The sequence below is a fragment of the Sinocyclocheilus grahami genome, unplaced genomic scaffold (genome assembly GCF_001515645.1).
Source record: "Sinocyclocheilus grahami isolate Dianchi unplaced genomic scaffold, SAMN03320097.WGS_v1.1 scaffold895.1, whole genome shotgun sequence".
NCBI classification, from domain to species: Eukaryota; Metazoa; Chordata; class Actinopteri; order Cypriniformes; family Cyprinidae; genus Sinocyclocheilus; species Sinocyclocheilus grahami.
Genome location: NW_015506074.1, coordinates 351,735 through 371,611, shown reverse-complemented (window position 1 = coordinate 371,611; position 19,877 = coordinate 351,735). Strand labels below are relative to the sequence as shown.

Below are 19,877 nucleotides of genomic sequence, written 5' to 3'. Positions count from 1 at the left end.
CACACACACACACTCACTCCCTCACACACACACACACACACACTTTCTCTCACACACACTCACACACACTCTCTCTCTTACACACTCTCTCACACACACTCACACACACATACACACACACACACACACGTGTCCCGAGATACTGAGCGCTGTGTGTGTGTGTGTCTCAGGTGTTCCTGCGGGAGCGTCTGCGGCAGCGTCTGCAGGAGCAGCTTCATCAGGAGGTGCTGAGGAGGATCGTGTGTCTGCAGAGGAGCTTCAGGACACAGCAAGAGAGGAGACGCTTCTGCAGACAGAGACAAGCCGCTCAACTCATACAGGTACACACTGCATTTGAGTCTCATTTTACCTGGTATTTATTCATTTTATTGGCTTATTGGGTTTTATTTTAAAAATGATATACTTAAAAAAAAATATATATATATTCATTAAAACACAATAAAGCAAGTAAAATAAAATACTAGGCCATAACATAAATTAGAGCAAAAAATGCATAATAACAAAAATACAAATACAAACATACAACAAATTTCAAATGTACAATAAAGCAGTAAAAAAGGCCCATAAAATAAAATCTGAACAAAATAATCCATAATAACACAAATACTAATTTAAAACATACAATAAAGCATTAAAATAAAATATCAGGCAATAAAATAAAATTAGGGCAAAATAAATACAAAATTAAAAACAATAAAGTGAAATACTCTGTCAAATAAAATTAGAAGAAAATATCATATAATAACAAAAATACAAAATTAAAAACATGCAATAAGGCAGTAAGTCAAGTCAAAATTTACAGTAAAGAGAATTACAGTAATCTAGGCGTGATGTTATGAAAGCATGGATTACAGTCTCCAGATCTTTGTGGGGCAAAAACTGTTTCAGTTTAGCAATTGATCTCAGGTGGAAGAAGCTGCCCTTTACCACTGTGCTAATTTGTTTCTCAAAGCTGAGTAACGAATCAAATATAACCCCAAGATTTCTTACATAGGGTTGAACACTGGCAGAGAGAAACCCTAACTTAAAAACAGATGAAGTCCTAGAGTGACCTAAAATCTGAATTTCACTTTTGCTTTCGTTTAATTGCAAAAAATGATTAGCCATCCAACATTTTATCTCCTCAAGACAGTCGTAGAGCACATCCAAAGAATCACTGCTGTCAGTTTTTACTGGAGGATAGAACTGTGTATCGTCAGCATAGCAGTGGTATGAAATCTTATATTTCTTAAAAATGGCAACCAAGGGAAGCATGTAAAGTGAAAAAAGAAGAGGGCCTAAAATAGACCCTTGGGGCACACCGCATGACAAAGGAGCCGACAAAGAAGAAAACTTCCCAATGCTCACTGAGAAGGTTCTGTCTTTGAGATAAGAGGCCAACCACTGCAGAGCGACACCCTGAATACCCACCAACTTTTCCAACCGATGTAACAGAATACTATGATCAATTGTATTGAATGCCGCACTTAAATCCAACAAAACAAGCACCGCATATGAACCAGTTTCGAGAACTTGCAAAAGGTCATTGCTAACCTTCAACAGTGCAGTTTCTGTGCTGTGCAGTGATCTAAAACCCGACTAAAGAGTATCTAAAACACTGGACATACTGATATAGGAGTTCAACTCATGATAAACAACTCTCTCTAATAGCTTTGAGATAAAAGGCAACTTAGAAATAGGTCTGAAATGACTGAGGATGGATGGATCAAGATGAGGTTTCTTAAGCAGAGGGTGAACCACAGCATAAAATAAAATACAGGGTAATACAATAAAATCAGAACAAAATAAATACAAATGTACGATAAAGCAGTAACTCAGTAATACATTATAACACAAATGCAAATAAAAAAATCTAATAAAATGAATAGTAAAGGGGAGGTCAGCCAGTATGTTTTTTCCGAACACAGACGTCATAACTTATCAATCACATGCTATGTTAGTAACTATTATGCAGTGTGTACAGCACAGTAATCAGTGTTGTGTGTGTTTCTGCGCTCAGCGCTGGTGGAGGGCCTGTCTGACTCGTGCTGACGCGGAGCTCCAGCAGGGGGCGGCGCTGCGTCTGCAGGCGGCCTGGAGAGGCTTCAGAGAGCGCCTCTGTGCTGTGCAGTGATCTAAAACCCGACTAAAGAGTATCTAAAACACTGGACATACTGATATAGGAGTTCAACTCATGATAAACAACTCTCTCTAATAGCTTTGAGATAAAAGGCAACTTAGAAATAGGTCTGAAATGACTGAGGATGGATGGATCAAGATTAGGTTTCTTAAGCAGAGGGTGAACCACAGCATAAAATAAAATACAGGGTAATACAATGAAATCAGAACAAAAATACAAATGTACGATAAAGCAGTAACTCAGTAATACATTATAACACAAATGCAAATAAAAAAATCTAATAAAATGAATAGTAAAGGAGAGGTCAGCCAGTATGTTTTCCGAACACAGACGTCATAACTTATCAATCACATGCTATGTTAGTAACTATTATGCAGTGTGTACAGCACAGTAATCAGTGTTGTGTGTGTTTCTGCGCTCAGCGCTGGTGGAGGGCCTGTCTGACTCGTGCTGACGCGGAGCTCCAGCAGGGGGCGGCGCTGCGTCTGCAGGCGGCCTGGAGAGGCTTCAGAGAGCGCCGGCTGTTCCTGCGGCGGAGGAGAGCGGCGCTGATCATCCAGACGCGCTGGAGGAGAGTCCTGCAGATGCAACACTCGGCCGCGCGCCTCATACAGTCTGTCTGGAGGAGCCTCAGACAGAGACACAGCTTCCTGCAGCAGCGCCGTGCCGCCGTCACGCTACAGGCCGCCTGCAGGGGGCAGCGCGAGCGCCACAGGTCAGTCAACACCTACACCAATGCCTTTGCCAGATGTGTTTAATCGAAGAGATTGCATTGCGTTAAAGGGACAAATTTGGGTCAGTTCATGCTTTCCCTGGGAATCGAACCTGTGTACTTGAACCTAACCTTGAATAAATGTCTGCTTGTGATTATGAAACAGAGTAATCTATGATAAATGAACTAATTAAGCTTATTTATGAGAGAGATGTCTCTCATAGGTGTAAGATGAGGTGAAGAGTCATTTTTTCAGATTTGAAATATATTTATTTCCGTAAAAAAAAAATACATTTTTTAAATGTTTTTTTTTTCCTTTTAGATTTTTAGCATAAAAATATTATAATTGTTATACTATATTTTAATTGTATCATTGTAATGATTTATAATAAAGGATGTTAATGAATCAATTATGATAAATGGACAGATTAAACATATTTATGAGCTATTAGTAATTTATTAATAAATATGTAGATTATATATGTAGATGTATTTTTTTCAATATTTTATTCAATTTCTTTTTTTTTAAATAGTAAGAGATTTTTAGCATAAAACTAATGTTATACTTTATTTATTAAAATATTTTATTTAATTTCCTTTTAAAAACAAAATGGTATTTTAGTATTTTTATTTGAGAGTTTTAGCATCAAAATAATCTAATTGTTTTATTGATCTATTTTTTCCTCACTTGATTAATGAGCTTTTAGTCAATGTTATATTAAAAAAGTAATGCATATATGTAGATGTCACTCATAGGTCTAGGATGAGATGAAGAGTCTTTGTTTTTATTGTTTTTAATAGCATTTTATATTTTAGTATTAAAAATATAATAAATAAAATACAAAAATTTTAATTAAAACGATGAAAATGAATCTCATTGGTCCAAAATCTCTCTCCACATCTTTTAGACACCGGCTATGTTCTGATTGGCTAGTGGTTTTGCGTAGACTAATCTGATTGGACAGTCGACGTTTGGAGAGTGTTGATGTTTCGTCTGTTTGTTCCACTTTTGCGATTTCCTATTGGACCTATTTTGGTTGCTAAAGCAAAAATAAACATAAGAGGTGTCCATAAAGCGTCTTAATATTTACTTGATGTTTTTTTATTAATGAAAAGCACATGAGCATCTCAAGGCACAATACAAGTATCAAACTGTTATAGAATTAAGAAAGTATCAAGCAAGCATGATAAATGCCCACATAACGATGAACATATAGTCACAATAATATAAGCATTAGTGCTGTCAAACGATTAATTGCATCCATCAATCTTGCATAATATATGTATGTGTACTTTGTATATTAATTATGCATATACAAATACACACACATGCATGTATATATTTCAGAAACATTTTATTTTTATATATTAAATATATTTATTTATAATATAAATTATATGAATATAAATATAGACGTGTGAATACATGTAAATATGTTCAAAATATATACCCTATGTGTGTGTATTCATATATACATAAATATACACAGAACACACACACATATTATGCAAACAAAAACTTTTATTTTGGATGCAGTTAATCGCAATTAATCATTTGACAGCACTAGTTTAAAACATCGTAGTTGTTACTATATATAGTGTATTTTAGTCTGAAACTCTGTATGGACTCTTTACTGGCATCCAGGACAGAAACAATCCACTTCAAACAAAGTTTTTTTTCCCCCCAATTCTCCCAATTGAAAATTAACATTATTTATGAGCAAACGGGCTGTAGTATCTGGAAAGGCTCTTTAATATCAAGCTGTGAACTAGCTCAGCTTTTAAGTTTATTTCATTAGCTGAAGTATTTGACAAGACATGCTTGAAGTTGGAAAGTCTTGATCATTCCAAAAATATATCTTTGGCTGCAAAAACTTATACACACAGCCAAGCAAAGTGTTCTCAAAAGCCAGTTTGGGAGCTACCCCATAATTTCCAATTACCAGACCCTCAGTGTTTACCATTGAACCCATAGGGGGATGGGAATGACTAAGCCAGTCAGTCAGCATATGGCTGTGAGCTGACTAATAATCGGGGCTTATTTAACAGTCCTGTACACAGCCAGAGATTGGGAAGGGATCCATAGAAGAGGAACAACTAACACTACCAGCACTGCCCATGAGACGGGGTCAGCTCCAATGGCAGAGCAGACCAAACGGGATGCCAGGCCATGCATCTACCTCACCTCGCTCATCGAGCTCTGCCTCAGTGAGCACTCGCCGGTCGAGGTTCTCTGTTCCTTCCTTGCCATGTGCTGGTTCTGGCCAGACTGTGTCAAGGAAGGCAAGGATGTCTTCCTTAACTCGACTCTTCTCACTCTACATCGGCTGCTTCAGAACAAGCTGTCCCGAATGCTGGAGGATATTGCTGCCTGCATGGCCTGCCAGAATGGTGCAGAAGGATCGGTTTTCATGGTACCAAAAGCTCTGTTATTTATACGAGGAGGGGGGGGATTGACTCTTAATCAGTTTTTACCAAATGATTTCGGCTTGTTAATTGCATTGGTGTTGATATCTGAGGAATTAACATTGCTTAATTAACATGGAGTTAACATCACTTTCTTGTTTTCGCTGTAATCGGGCACATTATTTTGACAGATTGGGTTTCAATATTAAAACTTGTTTGAAAGCGGATGATGATGAAGAAGAAGAATAGATTAAAATGTGCACTAGAGCATATAACGGCAAGTGCCGTTTGGATTGCCTGGCTTTCCACGTCGATTTATGTGTGTGTGTCTTTATTTATCGGGCTTTAAAAAGAAGATGGCTACATGGCACAATTGCTGTAACCTCAGGGATGAATCACGGCCTGTCAGAGCTCTTCTACAGCGTGACAGGACATTTTACTCTGAGTAATGGCCAGTGCTTTCTCCAGGGACTTTACATCCTCTTGGCTTCCCATACGTTTTTATTTTATTATGTTGCATGGGCAACACTCTATGCAAGATCTTGTTAGTCTGGGTTTCCAGGAATTAACTCAATAAAATGAGTATGTCAGAATTGAAGTGCTGCAAGAGTTACTCGCTGTTTGTTGGTGGTGACTTGTTGAAAAGGGGAGTTAGCATTAGTTTAACACCTTGCCCACAGAATATGCCAAATGAGGATAATCCTTCTCTTGGCAGACGTACAAGACCCATAATCCTTCTGCCTCCCACAGTCCCTCTCCGGTGACCTTAGAGAAGTCACCACTGCGGCTATGTTCTGATTGGCTAGTGGTTTTGCGTAGACTAATCTGATTGGACAGTCGACGTTTGGAGAGTGTTGATGTTTCGTCAGTTTGTTCCACTTTTGCGATTTCCTATTGGACCTATTTTGGTTGCTAAAGCAGAAATAAACATAAGAGGTGTCCATAAAGCGTCTTAATATTTACTTGATGTTTTTTTATTAATGAAAAGCACATGAGCATCTCAAGGCACAATACAAGTATCAAACTGTTATAGAATTAAGAAAGTATCAAGCAAGCATGATAAATGCCCACATAACGATGAACATATAGTCACAATAATATAAGCATTAGTGCTGTCAAACGATTAATCGCATCCATCAATCTTGCATAATATATGTATGTGTACTTTGTATATTAATTATGCATATACAAATACACACACATGCATGTATATATTTCAGAAACATTTTAGTTTTATATATTAAATATATTTATTTATAATATAAATTATATTATATGAATAAAAATGTATTGAATATATATAAATATAGACATGCAAATACATTCAAAATATATACTATGCATGTGTGTGTATTTATATGTACATAATAAATATACACGCATATATTATTCAAACTAAAACCTTTATGTTGGATGCGATTATTTGCGATTAATCGTTTGACAGCACTAATAAGCATACAAATAAACATCTAAATAGGCAAGAAGAAAAAGGAGAAAACTAAATAATAAATATTTTCTTGATTTATCAAACATCTAGTTTATGTCCCTATCGGATGAAAGTGTCATAAATGTATGTTGTTTTTTCCCAAGGTGCCGCATTCTTCGAGAGCAGCGACGTGGAGAGAAAAGCCTCTGTGAAAACACTGTGAGCAAAAGTTTACACGCCCAACAAAACCCACCCGAAGTCCAAGAGGAGAGAGGAGAACCTCTCAGAAGCGTAGACGGCAGTACGCTGAAGAGCCGCTCCAAACGCCAAAGCAGGAGGCAGCGGGAGCTCCAGCAAGCCACCTTCAGTTTAGAGCTGCTCAAAGTGCGCTCCGCTTCAGTGGACGACGCGCTTCCCGCTCCGAGCCCTCTCTCCAGACACCTTCCCTCGGAGAGCCAGGGAAGCTTCGAGCTCCTCGGCTGTCCCGAACCCGAGCCGATGGAGGAGAACCAGAGCAGTCTGGCCTCCTTCAAACCTCACTTCTACATCGCAGATGAGGACAGCAGCCCGCTCAAGCAAGCTCGGGAGAAAAAGGAGTCCGTTGTGGTCATAATCCGCATGCAGAAGGAGATCCCTGTGGACCAAAGCAGCCTGGAAGCTCTGCAGAAACACGAGACGATGGACGCTGAGGAGATTGGCTCGTCTTCTCCAGATCCTCAAACCATCGCGGCTTGTTCTTCCAAACCCCTCCAGCTGGACTCGAGGGACTCGGTTCGAGAAGTGGCTTCAGAGCCCAAGAAGGAGGTTCAGAAGAAGCTCGTAGCTCAGAGCATCAGCATCAGTATGAAGGAGAAAGCCTTCTCTCCCAAACGCAGCCGACTGACCTTCTCCAAGTGAGTTCACGTCAAGATTAGGGATGTAACGATTCACTCAACTCAAGATTAGATTAAAGCAATAATCCCCGTGAAGCTGTGGTTTACAGTGAAGTTATATCAGGGGCTTTGTAAAATAACAAAATGTAACAAAGTTACATTGTCATTCAGTGTAACACAATATTTATGTAAAACATTTTTAAAAACATGCTTATTCTGACATGTGCATATTAAAATATATAAAATAATAAGTGAGCATATTCAATTTGATTGTGTTTTAAATGAGTAAAAAGTTCTTACTGACAAATGGGGCAAAACCTAGGATAGTGGCAAATGCTTTAAAAATGTAAAATTACAACTAATTAGTATTTGGGGTGAAAGTAATTCGTCTGGATTTTTGCTGTAAATATGCCTGAGAAGATTGTTACACTGAATAGTGGGTCTAAATCAGGGGGAAAATGTATGATATTTATTTTTTGCTCAGAAAAACAAAAACAAAAGTGCAATTAAATTAAACGGAAAACTTTTACTTTTTTTTTTAGGAAAAACAACAACAATTTAAAGCAGTATTACACTTATTGTTTTTATGCGTAAACCCTTATTCGTCTTTGACCCACGGGTCACTTTTGCGTGCCCTTGTTTTGATCTTTAGCGTCTGATGCGGTGGCATTCAGACGTGTTCGGGTGTTTCTGGTTGTGGTCACGCGGGTCGATCCGCTCTGCTGTGTGTTTTAGGTCGGATAAAGACCTGGTGAATCAGGAACGATCACAGGCGATCCAAAGAGAGGCAGGATTCAGATCGCTAAAAAACAGAGAGGTGAGGAACTTTATTTGTTCAGAATTTTTTTTCAATTTTGAAATACTTTCTTTTAAAATGTATATTAATTTGGTTTTTGTATTATTTAAAAAAAAAAAAGTTTTTAGTATAAAACAGTATTTTTAATACTTTATTTACTATAATTAGTATTGTTATTATAGTTATTACTATCCTATAATTTTTTTTATAACAAATGTTATCTATATCACTGTATATCTAAATATTATATATATTATTTAAAAATAGTTTTTAGTTTTCTAATACGTTAATTACTATAATTAATAAAGTTATACTTAATTACTGAACTATAATTTTTTTTATTAATATTTTTATGCATAACAAATGTTATATCACTGTATATCTAAATATTATATATATTATTTAAAAATAGTTTTTAGTTTTCTAATACGTTAATTACTATAATTAATAAAGTTATACTTAATTACTGAACTATAATTTTTTTTTATTAATATTTTTATGCATAACAAATGTTATATCACTGTATATCTAAATATTATATATATTATTTAAAAATAGTTTTTAGTTTTCTAATACTTTAATTACTATAATTAATATAGTTATACTTAATTACTGTACTATAATTTTATTTTATTTATTAATATTTTTATGCATAACAAATGTTATATCACTGTATATCTAAATATTATATATATTATTTAAAAATAGTTTTTAGTTTTCTAATACTTTAATTACTATAATTAATATAGTTATACTTAATTACTGTACTATAATTTTATTTTATTTATTAATATTTTTATGCATAACAAATGTTATATCACTGTATATCTAAATATTATATATATTATGTAAAAATAGTTTTTAGTTTTCTAATACTTTAATAACTAATTAATATAGTTGTAAGAGTTATACTTAATTACTGTACTATAATGTTTTATTTGTTACATTTTTATTTGTAACAAATCTTATGTATATTACTGTACGTCTATTATATATATTATTTCAAAATAGTTTTTAGTATAAAACTAATAATAATTAATTGCTAATAGTTGTTGTACTATAATTTTATTTTTATTTATATTACATTTTTGTATATTATGTTTGTTATTTATAATATACGTTATCTATATTATTGTATATTTAAATATTATATAATACTTTACTAATTAGCATAGTTATTATAGTTATACTGTAATAACTATATTACTATACTATGATTTTATTTTCATTTATATTAAATATTTATATTTGCTATTGTATATTTTTATTTGTAATATGTTATGTATATTTCTGTATATCTATACATTATATATATATATAATTTCAAAAATGTTTTAGTATAAATCCAGTATTTTTAATGCTTTAACTACTATGATTTTTATAGTTATATACAGTAGTTATTATAGTTGTACTTTAATTACTATATTATAATTGTATTTTTATTTATATTACATTTTTATATTTTTTATGCATTTTTTTTCTATATTACTGTATATTACTGTACATTATTGCTGTAATGTTATATCTATATTAAATATTTTAATATACATTTTGGTATAAAATATTATATTATAAATATGCATATTATATTTCTTCCTGAGAGATTTGAGAGTGGCTACGATACATGTTTTAGGCATGAGAGGTTTTTTCAGCTCAGCGGAGTAAAATCAGGCTGCATGTATAGCTGTGAGATGAGTTTGGGTGCTGAGTGTCTGTCGGTAGTTTTGACGTCAGTGTGCTCGATCAGGTGATCAGAGCGGCTCGTGTAAAGAGAGCGTGCATGCGCGGGACTCGCTCTGATCACCTGAGCCGTGCTCCGCAGCTCCACTCTGACGAAGACGAGGCCAGAGCCGTCCCCGGCGCCCCTGAGACGGTAAAACTGAGCCCCGGCGCAGCTCTGCACACTCATCCGTTCTGAGCCAGCACAGGATCCACACTCATTTTTAACAGAGTAGTTTAACCTAAATGTAGATTTCTGTCACTAAATCGCCCTCGTGTCGTTCCAAACCCGTTTGGCGTTCGTTTTGAAGACCGTTAACTGCACTGTAGCCAAACACCATCTCATTTTTTGTTCAGTGGGTTATTCAGGGTATCTAAAATCAAGATTAAGACCCTTTTTAAGTCTATGGTAACACCCCAAACCATTAAAAAAACAACTGTTCTAAAAACACAGGTTTATAAAATGCTTAACTTCACTTTTCAGCCTTTTAAAGCCTTTTAAAAAAATAAAAAAATTAAAAATATATACTTTTTAGGACCCATCGTTAGTTTTAGTTAATTAAAAATAAAACAATAAAAAAAACGACTTAAAATAAATTTTAATTGAGATAAAAAAAAATGTAGAAAACAAAATTAGTAAAATTGAAGAAAAAAAATTACTAAACAAAATCACTCAAATCAAAATGAAAACGAAAACTTATAAAAAAAAATAAAGATTAATTAAAAATGTAATAAAGGAGCTGTGGGGACTCTGGTTATTATAGTTAACTAAAGCTAAAACAATTAAAACAAATCTTAAAATAAACGTTAATTGAGATCAAATAAAATATACAAAACTTGAAATTTTATTTCATGTCAAATCTATAAAATGAAAATGAATATTTTTTAAAAACGAATTAAAATAACAATAAAAAAGTGTTACTTTAAATAAACATGAACTGAAATTAAATAAAATATTTATTTATTTAAATACAGTTCTTTACATTTCTAATAACACAGGGTTTGACAAAAACAAAGTTTTATAAAATGCTAAACTTCACTTTTCAGCCTTTTAAACCACTTTTATAAAAAAAATAATAATAATAATAAAATATAGATACTTTTAAGGACCCTTCGGTATTTTTAGTTAATTAGAAATAAAAAAAAAGTTAAAAAAAAATGACTTCAATAAATTTTTATTGAGATTAAAAAATTTTTTTTTTGTAATATTTCACTAAAATGAGTAAAATTGTAAAAATAAATAAATAAATAAAATGAAAAAAGACCCGTGGGAGAAATCTTTTTATTTTACTAAACAAAATCTAAATGAAAACGAAAAATTATAAAAATAAAGATGAATTAAAAAAGTAATAAAGGAGCTGTGGGGACTCTTGTTATTATAGTTAACTAAAACTAAAACAATGAAAAATTGTTTCTTAAAATAAACATTAATTGAGATCAAATAAAATATACAAAACCTGTAATTTTATTTCACGTAAAATCAGTCAAATGAAAATTACTTTTTTTTTTTACTAATTAAAATAACAATAAAAAAGAGTTACTTTAAATAACCATGAACTTAAACTAAATAAAATATTAAAAAAAATTAAAATAAAAAAACCATGACAAAATTATTTTAAAAAATTTAAAAATCAATAAATCAGCTATAATAGTTTCTGATGGAAGAAAAAAGTCAAAGGGATTTGAAACGACTTAAGGGGAGATAAACGATGACAGAATTTGGTGTGCGCCAATAGTTTAAGGTTTGGTGAGTGTGCAAAAGCTCACTGTCGGACTTTCTCTGCCGGACTAATCAAACAGAAGACTAATAACCCTGACTGGATGAAGCTGAGAGAGTTCGTGGTGTCTGATCTCTACCTGAGCTGCAGCCGTTGCTGAATATGGAGTTTGCGAGTCAAGATGCATTAACACGGATTCATTCTCTGATCTTAAATACTCTCTCTTTCTCTCGTGCTGCCCCTCGTTCTCTTGGGTTTGGTGTCATGGGTTGTTTTTTCTTCAGAGAGCTTTACAGAACCAGATCTGAGAATATACTGTTCAGTCCGGTCTGATGTTCACGAAGCATCTGATTCTGGGTTTGTTTCTCAGAAAGAGCAGAAGAGGATCCAGAAGACCATGTCGTCGGGGGATCTTGGGAAAATGGATTCGCTCAGGAAGTCGATCGCGCAAACCGACGGCAGGTCAGATGGGATTCTTTCCTTCTACTATAATAATAATACTAATAATAATTCTACTTGCTGATGAACACAACACTCACTATTTTAGAGCTGCATAATATATAGAAAGAATCAGTTGTCATATCGCGCAGTCAGGCTGCCAAGTTAAAAAATGTTTGTTTAAAAAAAGAAAGAAACTGAGACAAAATTAGTATTGTAATTTTACAGTACGTTTGCAAAATTAATTAAAATTCAAATAAATCATTTTAAAATGTAATCATTTTTAATTTAATTAAAAAAATGTTTTTTATAATTTTTACAGTAAAATTTTATTACAATATATTTCTTAATTAGTTTAATATATTTAATGATAGTTACAATAAAATCATAATAATTGTTACTATTTTATAGTCCTATAGAATTGGTCAAAAGCAGCGTGAAAATTAGTATTGTAATTTTACAGTACGTTTATTTAATTGTAATTCAAATAAATAATTTTAAATTTTAATTTAATTTAATTAATTTTTACAGTAAAATTGTATTATTACAACATATTTCTTTGTTAGTTTAATATATTTAATGATAATTACAATAAAATCATAATAATTGTTACTATTTTATAGTCCTATAGAATTGGTCAAAAGCAGCGTGAAAATTAGTATTGTAATTTTACAGTACGTTTATTTAATTGTAATTCAAATAAATAATTTTAAATTTTAATTTAATTTAATTAATTTTTACAGTAAAATTGTATTATTACAACATATTTCTTTGTTAGTTTAATATATTTAATGATAATTACAATAAAATCATAATAATTGTTACTATTTTATAGTCCTATAGAATTGGTCAAAAGCAGCGTGAAAATTAGTATTGTAATTTTACAGTACGTTTATTTAATTGTAATTCAAATAAATAATTTTAAAATTTAATTTAATTTAATTAATTTTTACAGTAAAATTGTATTATTACAACATATTTCTTTGTTAGTTTAATATATTTAATGATAATTACAATAAAATCATAATAATTGTTAGTATTTTATAGTCCCATAGAATTGGTCAAAAGCAGCGTGAATGTGGAGATTTTTTTTTTGTTCATAAAAACTTTATTTTATTTATACTTTATAAAAATATAAATACTTTATTTTAAAGTGTCCTTGTTACACATGTTACATGTACTTACTATTATAATAACAATAAATAATTACATGCAAGTCACCCCAAGACAAGCCCTAATCCTAATCCTAGCCATATAGTAAGTAGATGTAGTTAATTAATATTACTCAGTATCTAAATGTATAATTACACTGTAACAAGGACACCTTAAAAAAAGTGTAACCAAAACTTTGTTTACTAAGACTGAAGCCCAACCCCAATTCTATTGTATACCTCTTCCCCTTCCCCTTCCCCTTGAAACAGAGTGTGTGGGGTGAAAATATTCCCCGAAGATATGGGACACCACTACTATACCGTTACATATCATCATATATTGTCTAGCTCTTACAATACACACACCTATACTGGTGTGCATTAGAGCCTTTAGTTACTGGTCTATATTAATGCGCTGCTTACTGACACACACACACACACACACACACACACACACACACACACACACACACACACTCACACACTGCATGCACACACACATGCACACACACACACTCACACGCACGCACACATTCACGCACACACTCACACACACATTTGGACAGCTTTAAAGGCGATTTTCTCAATATTTAGATTAATTTTTTTGCACCTTCAGATTCCAGATTTTCAAATAGTTGTATCTCGGCTAATTATTCCTATCCTAACAAACCATACATCAATGGAAAGCTTTATTTATTCAGCTTTCAAATAATGTATAAATCTTAATTTTAAAAAATGTACCCTTATGACTGGTTTTGCGGTCCAGTGTCACATATAATCTTTTTTTCCATTTTTAGGGTCAGAGGCAAAATGCGGTTCTGGAGTAAGAGCAAACATGGAGATAAAAAGATGTCCACCAGGGAGCGCTCCGCAGATTCAGAGCTCAACGACAGGAGGTCATTATAGCGTTAAATGTTGCATTGTTTACAAAATACTTTTACACAACAATTCACACTAGAATGTTTTTGTGCAGCTGTGGAATTGTACAATGGTTTTCTATAATTCTATAATGGTTTTACTAATGAATTTCTGTGTAAATTATTAATAGTTTTATGTGACAATTTTCGAAAGAATAGTTTTACGCAACAGTTAACATTAGAATGTTTTTGCGCAACTGTAGAATTGTCACTAAAATTATGTTTCACTAATGAATTTCTTTGTAAAGTATTAATAGTATTAAGCGACAATTTTCAAAAGAATAGTTTTATGCAACAGTTGACATTAGAATATTTTTGCACAACTGTAGAATTGTCACTACAATTAAGTTTTACTAATGAATTTCTGTGTAAAGTATTAATAGTTGTAAGTGACAATTTTCGAAAGAATAGTTTTACGCAACAGTTGACATTAGAATGTTTTTGCACAAATATAGAATTGTCACTACAATTACGTTTCACTAATGAATTTCTGTGTAAAGTATTAATAGATTTATGTGACAATTTTCAAAAGAATAGTTTTACACAACAGTTAACATTAGAATATTTTTGCGCAACTGTAGAATTGTCACTAAAATTACGTTTTACTAATGAATTTCTGTGTAAAGTATTAATAGATTTATGTGACAATTTTCAAAAGAATAGTTTTACGTAACAGTTGACATTAGAATGTTTTTTGCACAACTGTAGAATTGTCACTACAATTAAGTTTTACTAATGAATTTCTGTGTAAAGTATTAATAGTTGTATGTGACAATTTTCGAAAGAATAGTTTTACGCAACAGTTAACATTAGAATATTTTTGCGCAACTGTAGAATTGTCACTAAAATTACGTTTTACTAATGAATTTCTGTGTAAAGTATTAATAGTTTTATGTGACAATTTTCAAAAGAATAGTTTTATGCAACAGTTGACATTAGAATGTTTTTTGCGCAACTGTAGAATTGTCACTAAAATTAAGTTTTACTAATGAATTTCTGTGTAAAGTATTAATAGTTTTATGTGACAATTTTCAAAAGAATAGTTTTATGCAACAGTTGACATTAGAATGTTTTTTGCGCAACTGTAGAATTGTCACTACAATTTACTTGATATATTTACTAATTGTTAAATTGTTTGTAAATCATTATAGCGTTAAATGTTGCATTGTTTACAAAATACTTTTACACAACAATTCACACTAGAATGTTTTTGTGCAGCTGTGGAATTGTACAATGGTTTTCTATAATTCTATAATGGTTTTACAAATTAATTTCTGTGTAAATTGTTCATAAAAACAATTCTTGTGTAAACTGTTTATTGAATTCTTGCGCATTCAGTTTACATATTAATGGTTTTATGAGACTTTTTTGAAAGAATACTTTTATGCAACAATTTATATAAGAATGTTTTATTACAATGTTTTTTGTGCAACTTTAGAAATGTCACTATAATTTACTTTAGAATAGTTTCACAAATTAATTTCTGTGTAAATTGTTCATAAAACTATTCTTACGCAACAATTTACGTTAGAATGTTTTTGTGCGACTATAATTGTCACTACAATTTACTTAATAGTTTTGCGAATTAATTTCTGTGTAAATTGTTCGTAAAGCCGTTCTTGTGTAAACGGTTGCATTTAAGTTTACCTAAAACTGGTTTTGTTACAATTTACGAAAGAATAGATTTACCTAATAATTTACGTAAAAATGGTAGACAGTAGAATTGTCTCGATATAATTTTACGAGTGATTATCTGTATAAATTGTTTTTAAAACTATTCTTTTGTAAACTTCTGAATTGTTTATACACTGTATACTTCTGTAATCTTCCATATCCAGTTTTTATAAGAATTGTTTTACGTGACAATTTAAGTAAGAAAACTTTTAACAAACGTTTATACAAGAATGGTTTGGTGCAACTAGTGTTGCTGCAATAATTTACATAAGAATATTTTTACAAACAAATATCTTTGCCAGTTGTTCGTCAGCCTGAGACAATCAATTTACGTAATAATGTTTTTTACGACAATTTTTGTAAGAACAGTTTTGCGCAGCATTTGTTATGAAAGAATGGTTTTGTGCAACTAGTATTGTCACCATAATCAATGTAACAATATTTTTACAAACAAATATCTTGCAAATTGTTCATAAACCATTTGTTTAACCTGTCACATTCTATTTAGGCAAGAATGGTTTTGCACAACTTATGTAAGAAAGGTTTTATGCAACAATTTTTAAGAATGATAAAATGTGTGACTTAATATTATCGGCACAATTTAAGTATGAATATTTTAAAACACTTCTCTGCAAATTGTTCGTAAAACCATTCTTGTGTAACCCGTCACATTCAATTTACCTAAGAATGGTTCTGTATGACTAGAATTTTTGCAATCGTTTTTTATATCTGTGTAAATAATTTGTAAAATATTTCTTGCATAAAAGTGTCTCTTTCAGTTTGCACAAGAAAGGTTTTACACAATTTAATAAGAATTGTCACGGTAAAATGTGTTTAATGGAGGTATAATTTAAAATTGGAAGAATCGTTGCATTAGCCAAGATATTAAAAATCTCTCATCTGACGTTTCGTAGATCAGCGATCTAGAAGCTGAAGACAGTCAGAAGGACACACCTGTGGATGTGGTTTTCAAGAAGGCTCTGAAAGAGTTCCGCCTCAACATCTTCAACTCGTACTCTACTGCTCTGGCCGTGAGTTTCTGACATCCAGAATTTTACAGTGACTTCAAAGCAACCCAGAAAACAACTTCTCACCTCCAAACTCTCGCCCTAAATGTGTCTCACCCTCAGATGGATGATGGCCGGAGCATTCGTTACAAAGATCTCTACGCTCTGTTCGAACACATCTTAGAGAAGAACATGCGTCTGGAGCAGAGAGACTGGAGCGAGTCGCCGGTTAAAGTCTGGGTCAACACCTTCAAAGTCTTCCTCGATGAGTTCATGACGGAATACAAGCCAATGAATGGAACCATCACTAAGGTAAAGCATCTCTCTCTTGGTCCACAAACAAGCATCGTCCACCAAAACTCTTCTGAGATTTTGTGTTTGTTTTTCAGGCTCCTAAACCTGAGAGGAAGAAGAGGAGGAAAAAGGAATCCGACACCGTCAGTCCTCGTTTTAAACTCCATTTAGATCATTATTCTTGTGTAATAGGCTTTATGAATTCTTGGTAACTCTGTTAACATCTTCAGCACTCTGCTGCCCTCTGCAGGTGGAAGAGCACATGGGTCACATCTTTAAATCCACTCAGTACAGCATCCCGACCTACTGCGAGTTCTGTTCGTCTCTCATCTGGATAATGGACAAAGCGTGTGTCTGCAAACGTGCGTTCAGCGCTGTCATTTTTATATTTCAGCCTGGAAAAGTTTAAACACTTAATATTGTAATAGTTAAAAATGGGACTCGAACAAGAGTGTTTTCATTTTGTTCTCTTATTTACAGCAGTATTGTAATTCTCACAAAATGCATTAAAGTGTGCTTAAAGAAAATTTATTTTTGCGCCAGAATTATTATCATTAACTAAAACTAAAAATATAAAAATGTCTTTACTTGAAATAAAATAAACTAAATAAAATATATAAAACTTAAATGTGTTTTATTTCAGCTACTTGCCTAATTTTTTGTTTCAGCTAGTTCTAATTTTTAATTTTTAATAATACTGGTTTTGACTCATCATAGCCTGGAGTTTCTCTTTTCCCGTATTTTGATCGGAGCCACTAAGTGTCTGTCTGCTAGTCTTGAGAGCAGCATAATCAGATTTTTTCCCTGTAAATGCATCTGTTTTCATCTGGACGTGATCGATAACGGACTCTTGTGTCTCTCAGTCTCATTTTCCTGTTGATGTGAGTGGGAAACGTGATGCTGGTGCTCTGATCCGCTGTTAACCGTGTGCTTGTTGTTTCTGGTTTTCTTCAGTCTGTCGCTATGCATGTCACAGGAAGTGCTGTCTGAGGATGACCACCACATGCAGTAAGAAGGTAAGAACGCTTTAAAATACCCTTACTGTGTCTCTGAGTTTTCTCTCTCATGACAAATGATCATCAGTTGTATATGACTCGTCTTTGAATCACAGAATCTTTGTGCCTCAAACCTTCATTACAGTCAAAAGTTTCGTAGAGACAAACTCTGATGTTGGCTTGAGAAAGCCTGAAGTAGATTTAAAGCTTGAAGTTTGAAGGTTTTCTGTTTAAAGTCATTTTAAAGCTTGAAGTTGGATGGTTTTGAAGGCTGTACAGTAGGGCTGGGTGATATGGCCAAATATTCATATCTTGGCATTTTTTGGCTGATTTGCGATATACTGTATATATCTCGGTATTTTCATTTTTGTATTTGTATTTTTAAAAATCTGTATTTTATATATATATATATATATATATAATATTTCACATACTGCCCAATGTTGTCCAACTAAACAATACATATTAAAGGCTTTGAAAACAAATGAAGTGAATGTAACCATGTAGGCTTATATTATGTGCAAAAAAGGGTTAAAATCACATTTCATTCTAACATTGTAACATTCTAAAAACAAAAAAATCTAAAAACAAAAATAATGCTTTTAAAGCAGAAGTTAAATTCACTAAACTAAAAATAAAAAGAAATAAGAACAAAAGCACAGACTAGGCTATTTTGATTACCCCATTACATTCACTTTAGTTAGTGCTAAATACACTTACTTGTAGGTTTAAAATTCTACATATGTCACATTTATTGCCCAACTACAAATGTTTCAGTGGAATGTATATTTTAGTCAGAATTATGAAGTAATATATAGACATTCAAACGAGACTGCCTTGCTCTCAGTTGTTGAAGCCCTAAGACTGGCAAGTGCGGCTTCCAAATCTTCTATACTTATCTTGCTGGATCTGTCCGCTGCTTTTGACACAGTTAACCACCAGATGTCAAGCCTATTGGCAAAGGGCATCTCAGGAACCACACTCCAGTGGTTTGAGTCTTATCTCTCAGATAGGTCCTTCAAGATATCTTGTAGAGGTGAGGTGTCCAAGTCACAACATCTAGCTACTGGGGTGCCTCAGGGCTCAGTTCTTGGACCACTTCTCTTCTCTGTCTACGTGTCATCTCTAGGTTCTGTCATTCAGAAACATGGCTTTTCATATCACTGCTATGCTGATGACACTCAACTCTACCTCTCATTCCATCCTGATGATCCGACGATAGCTGCTCGCATCTCAGCATGTCTAACAGACATTTCTTGCTGGATGAAGGACCATCACCTTCAGCTCAACCTTGCCAAGACAGAACTGCTTGTGGTTCCATCAAACCCATCGTTTCATCACAATTTCACCATCCAGTTAGGCACATCAACCATAACTCCTTCAAAAACAGCTAGGAATCTTGGAGTTGTGATTGATGATCAGCTAACTTTCTCAGACCAGATTGCTAAAACTGTCCGATCCTGCAGATTTGCTTTACACAACATTAGGAAGATCAGGCCCTTTCTTTCAGAACATGCTTCACAACTCCTTGTTCAAGCTCTTGTTCTGTCCAGGCTAGACTATTGCAATGCTCTCTTGGCAGGTCTTCCAGCCACTTCTATCAAACCTCTACAATTAATCCAAAATGCCACTG

The 19,877-nt window shown here is 33.0% G+C and overlaps 1 protein-coding gene across 1 annotated transcript in view; it reads left to right on the top strand.

Annotated features, from left to right (window-relative positions):
* The window catches only part of myo9ab (myosin IXAb), a 123,919-nt gene that overhangs the window by 89,281 nt on the left and 14,761 nt on the right, over window positions 1-19,877 (top strand). The window contains exons 16-29 of the mRNA XM_016248860.1: window positions 171-320; window positions 2,000-2,104; window positions 2,542-2,869; window positions 4,881-5,245; window positions 5,953-6,011; window positions 6,828-7,556; window positions 10,054-10,204; window positions 12,139-12,230; window positions 14,155-14,253; window positions 16,868-16,979; window positions 17,079-17,267; window positions 17,345-17,392; window positions 17,500-17,611; window positions 18,204-18,265. Of these exons, the coding sequence (XP_016104346.1) occupies window positions 171-320; window positions 2,000-2,104; window positions 2,542-2,869; window positions 4,881-5,245; window positions 5,953-6,011; window positions 6,828-7,556; window positions 10,054-10,204; window positions 12,139-12,230; window positions 14,155-14,253; window positions 16,868-16,979; window positions 17,079-17,267; window positions 17,345-17,392; window positions 17,500-17,611; window positions 18,204-18,265 (2,601 nt within the window). The remainder of the gene's footprint in view (window positions 1-170; window positions 321-1,999; window positions 2,105-2,541; window positions 2,870-4,880; window positions 5,246-5,952; window positions 6,012-6,827; window positions 7,557-10,053; window positions 10,205-12,138; window positions 12,231-14,154; window positions 14,254-16,867; window positions 16,980-17,078; window positions 17,268-17,344; window positions 17,393-17,499; window positions 17,612-18,203; window positions 18,266-19,877) is intronic.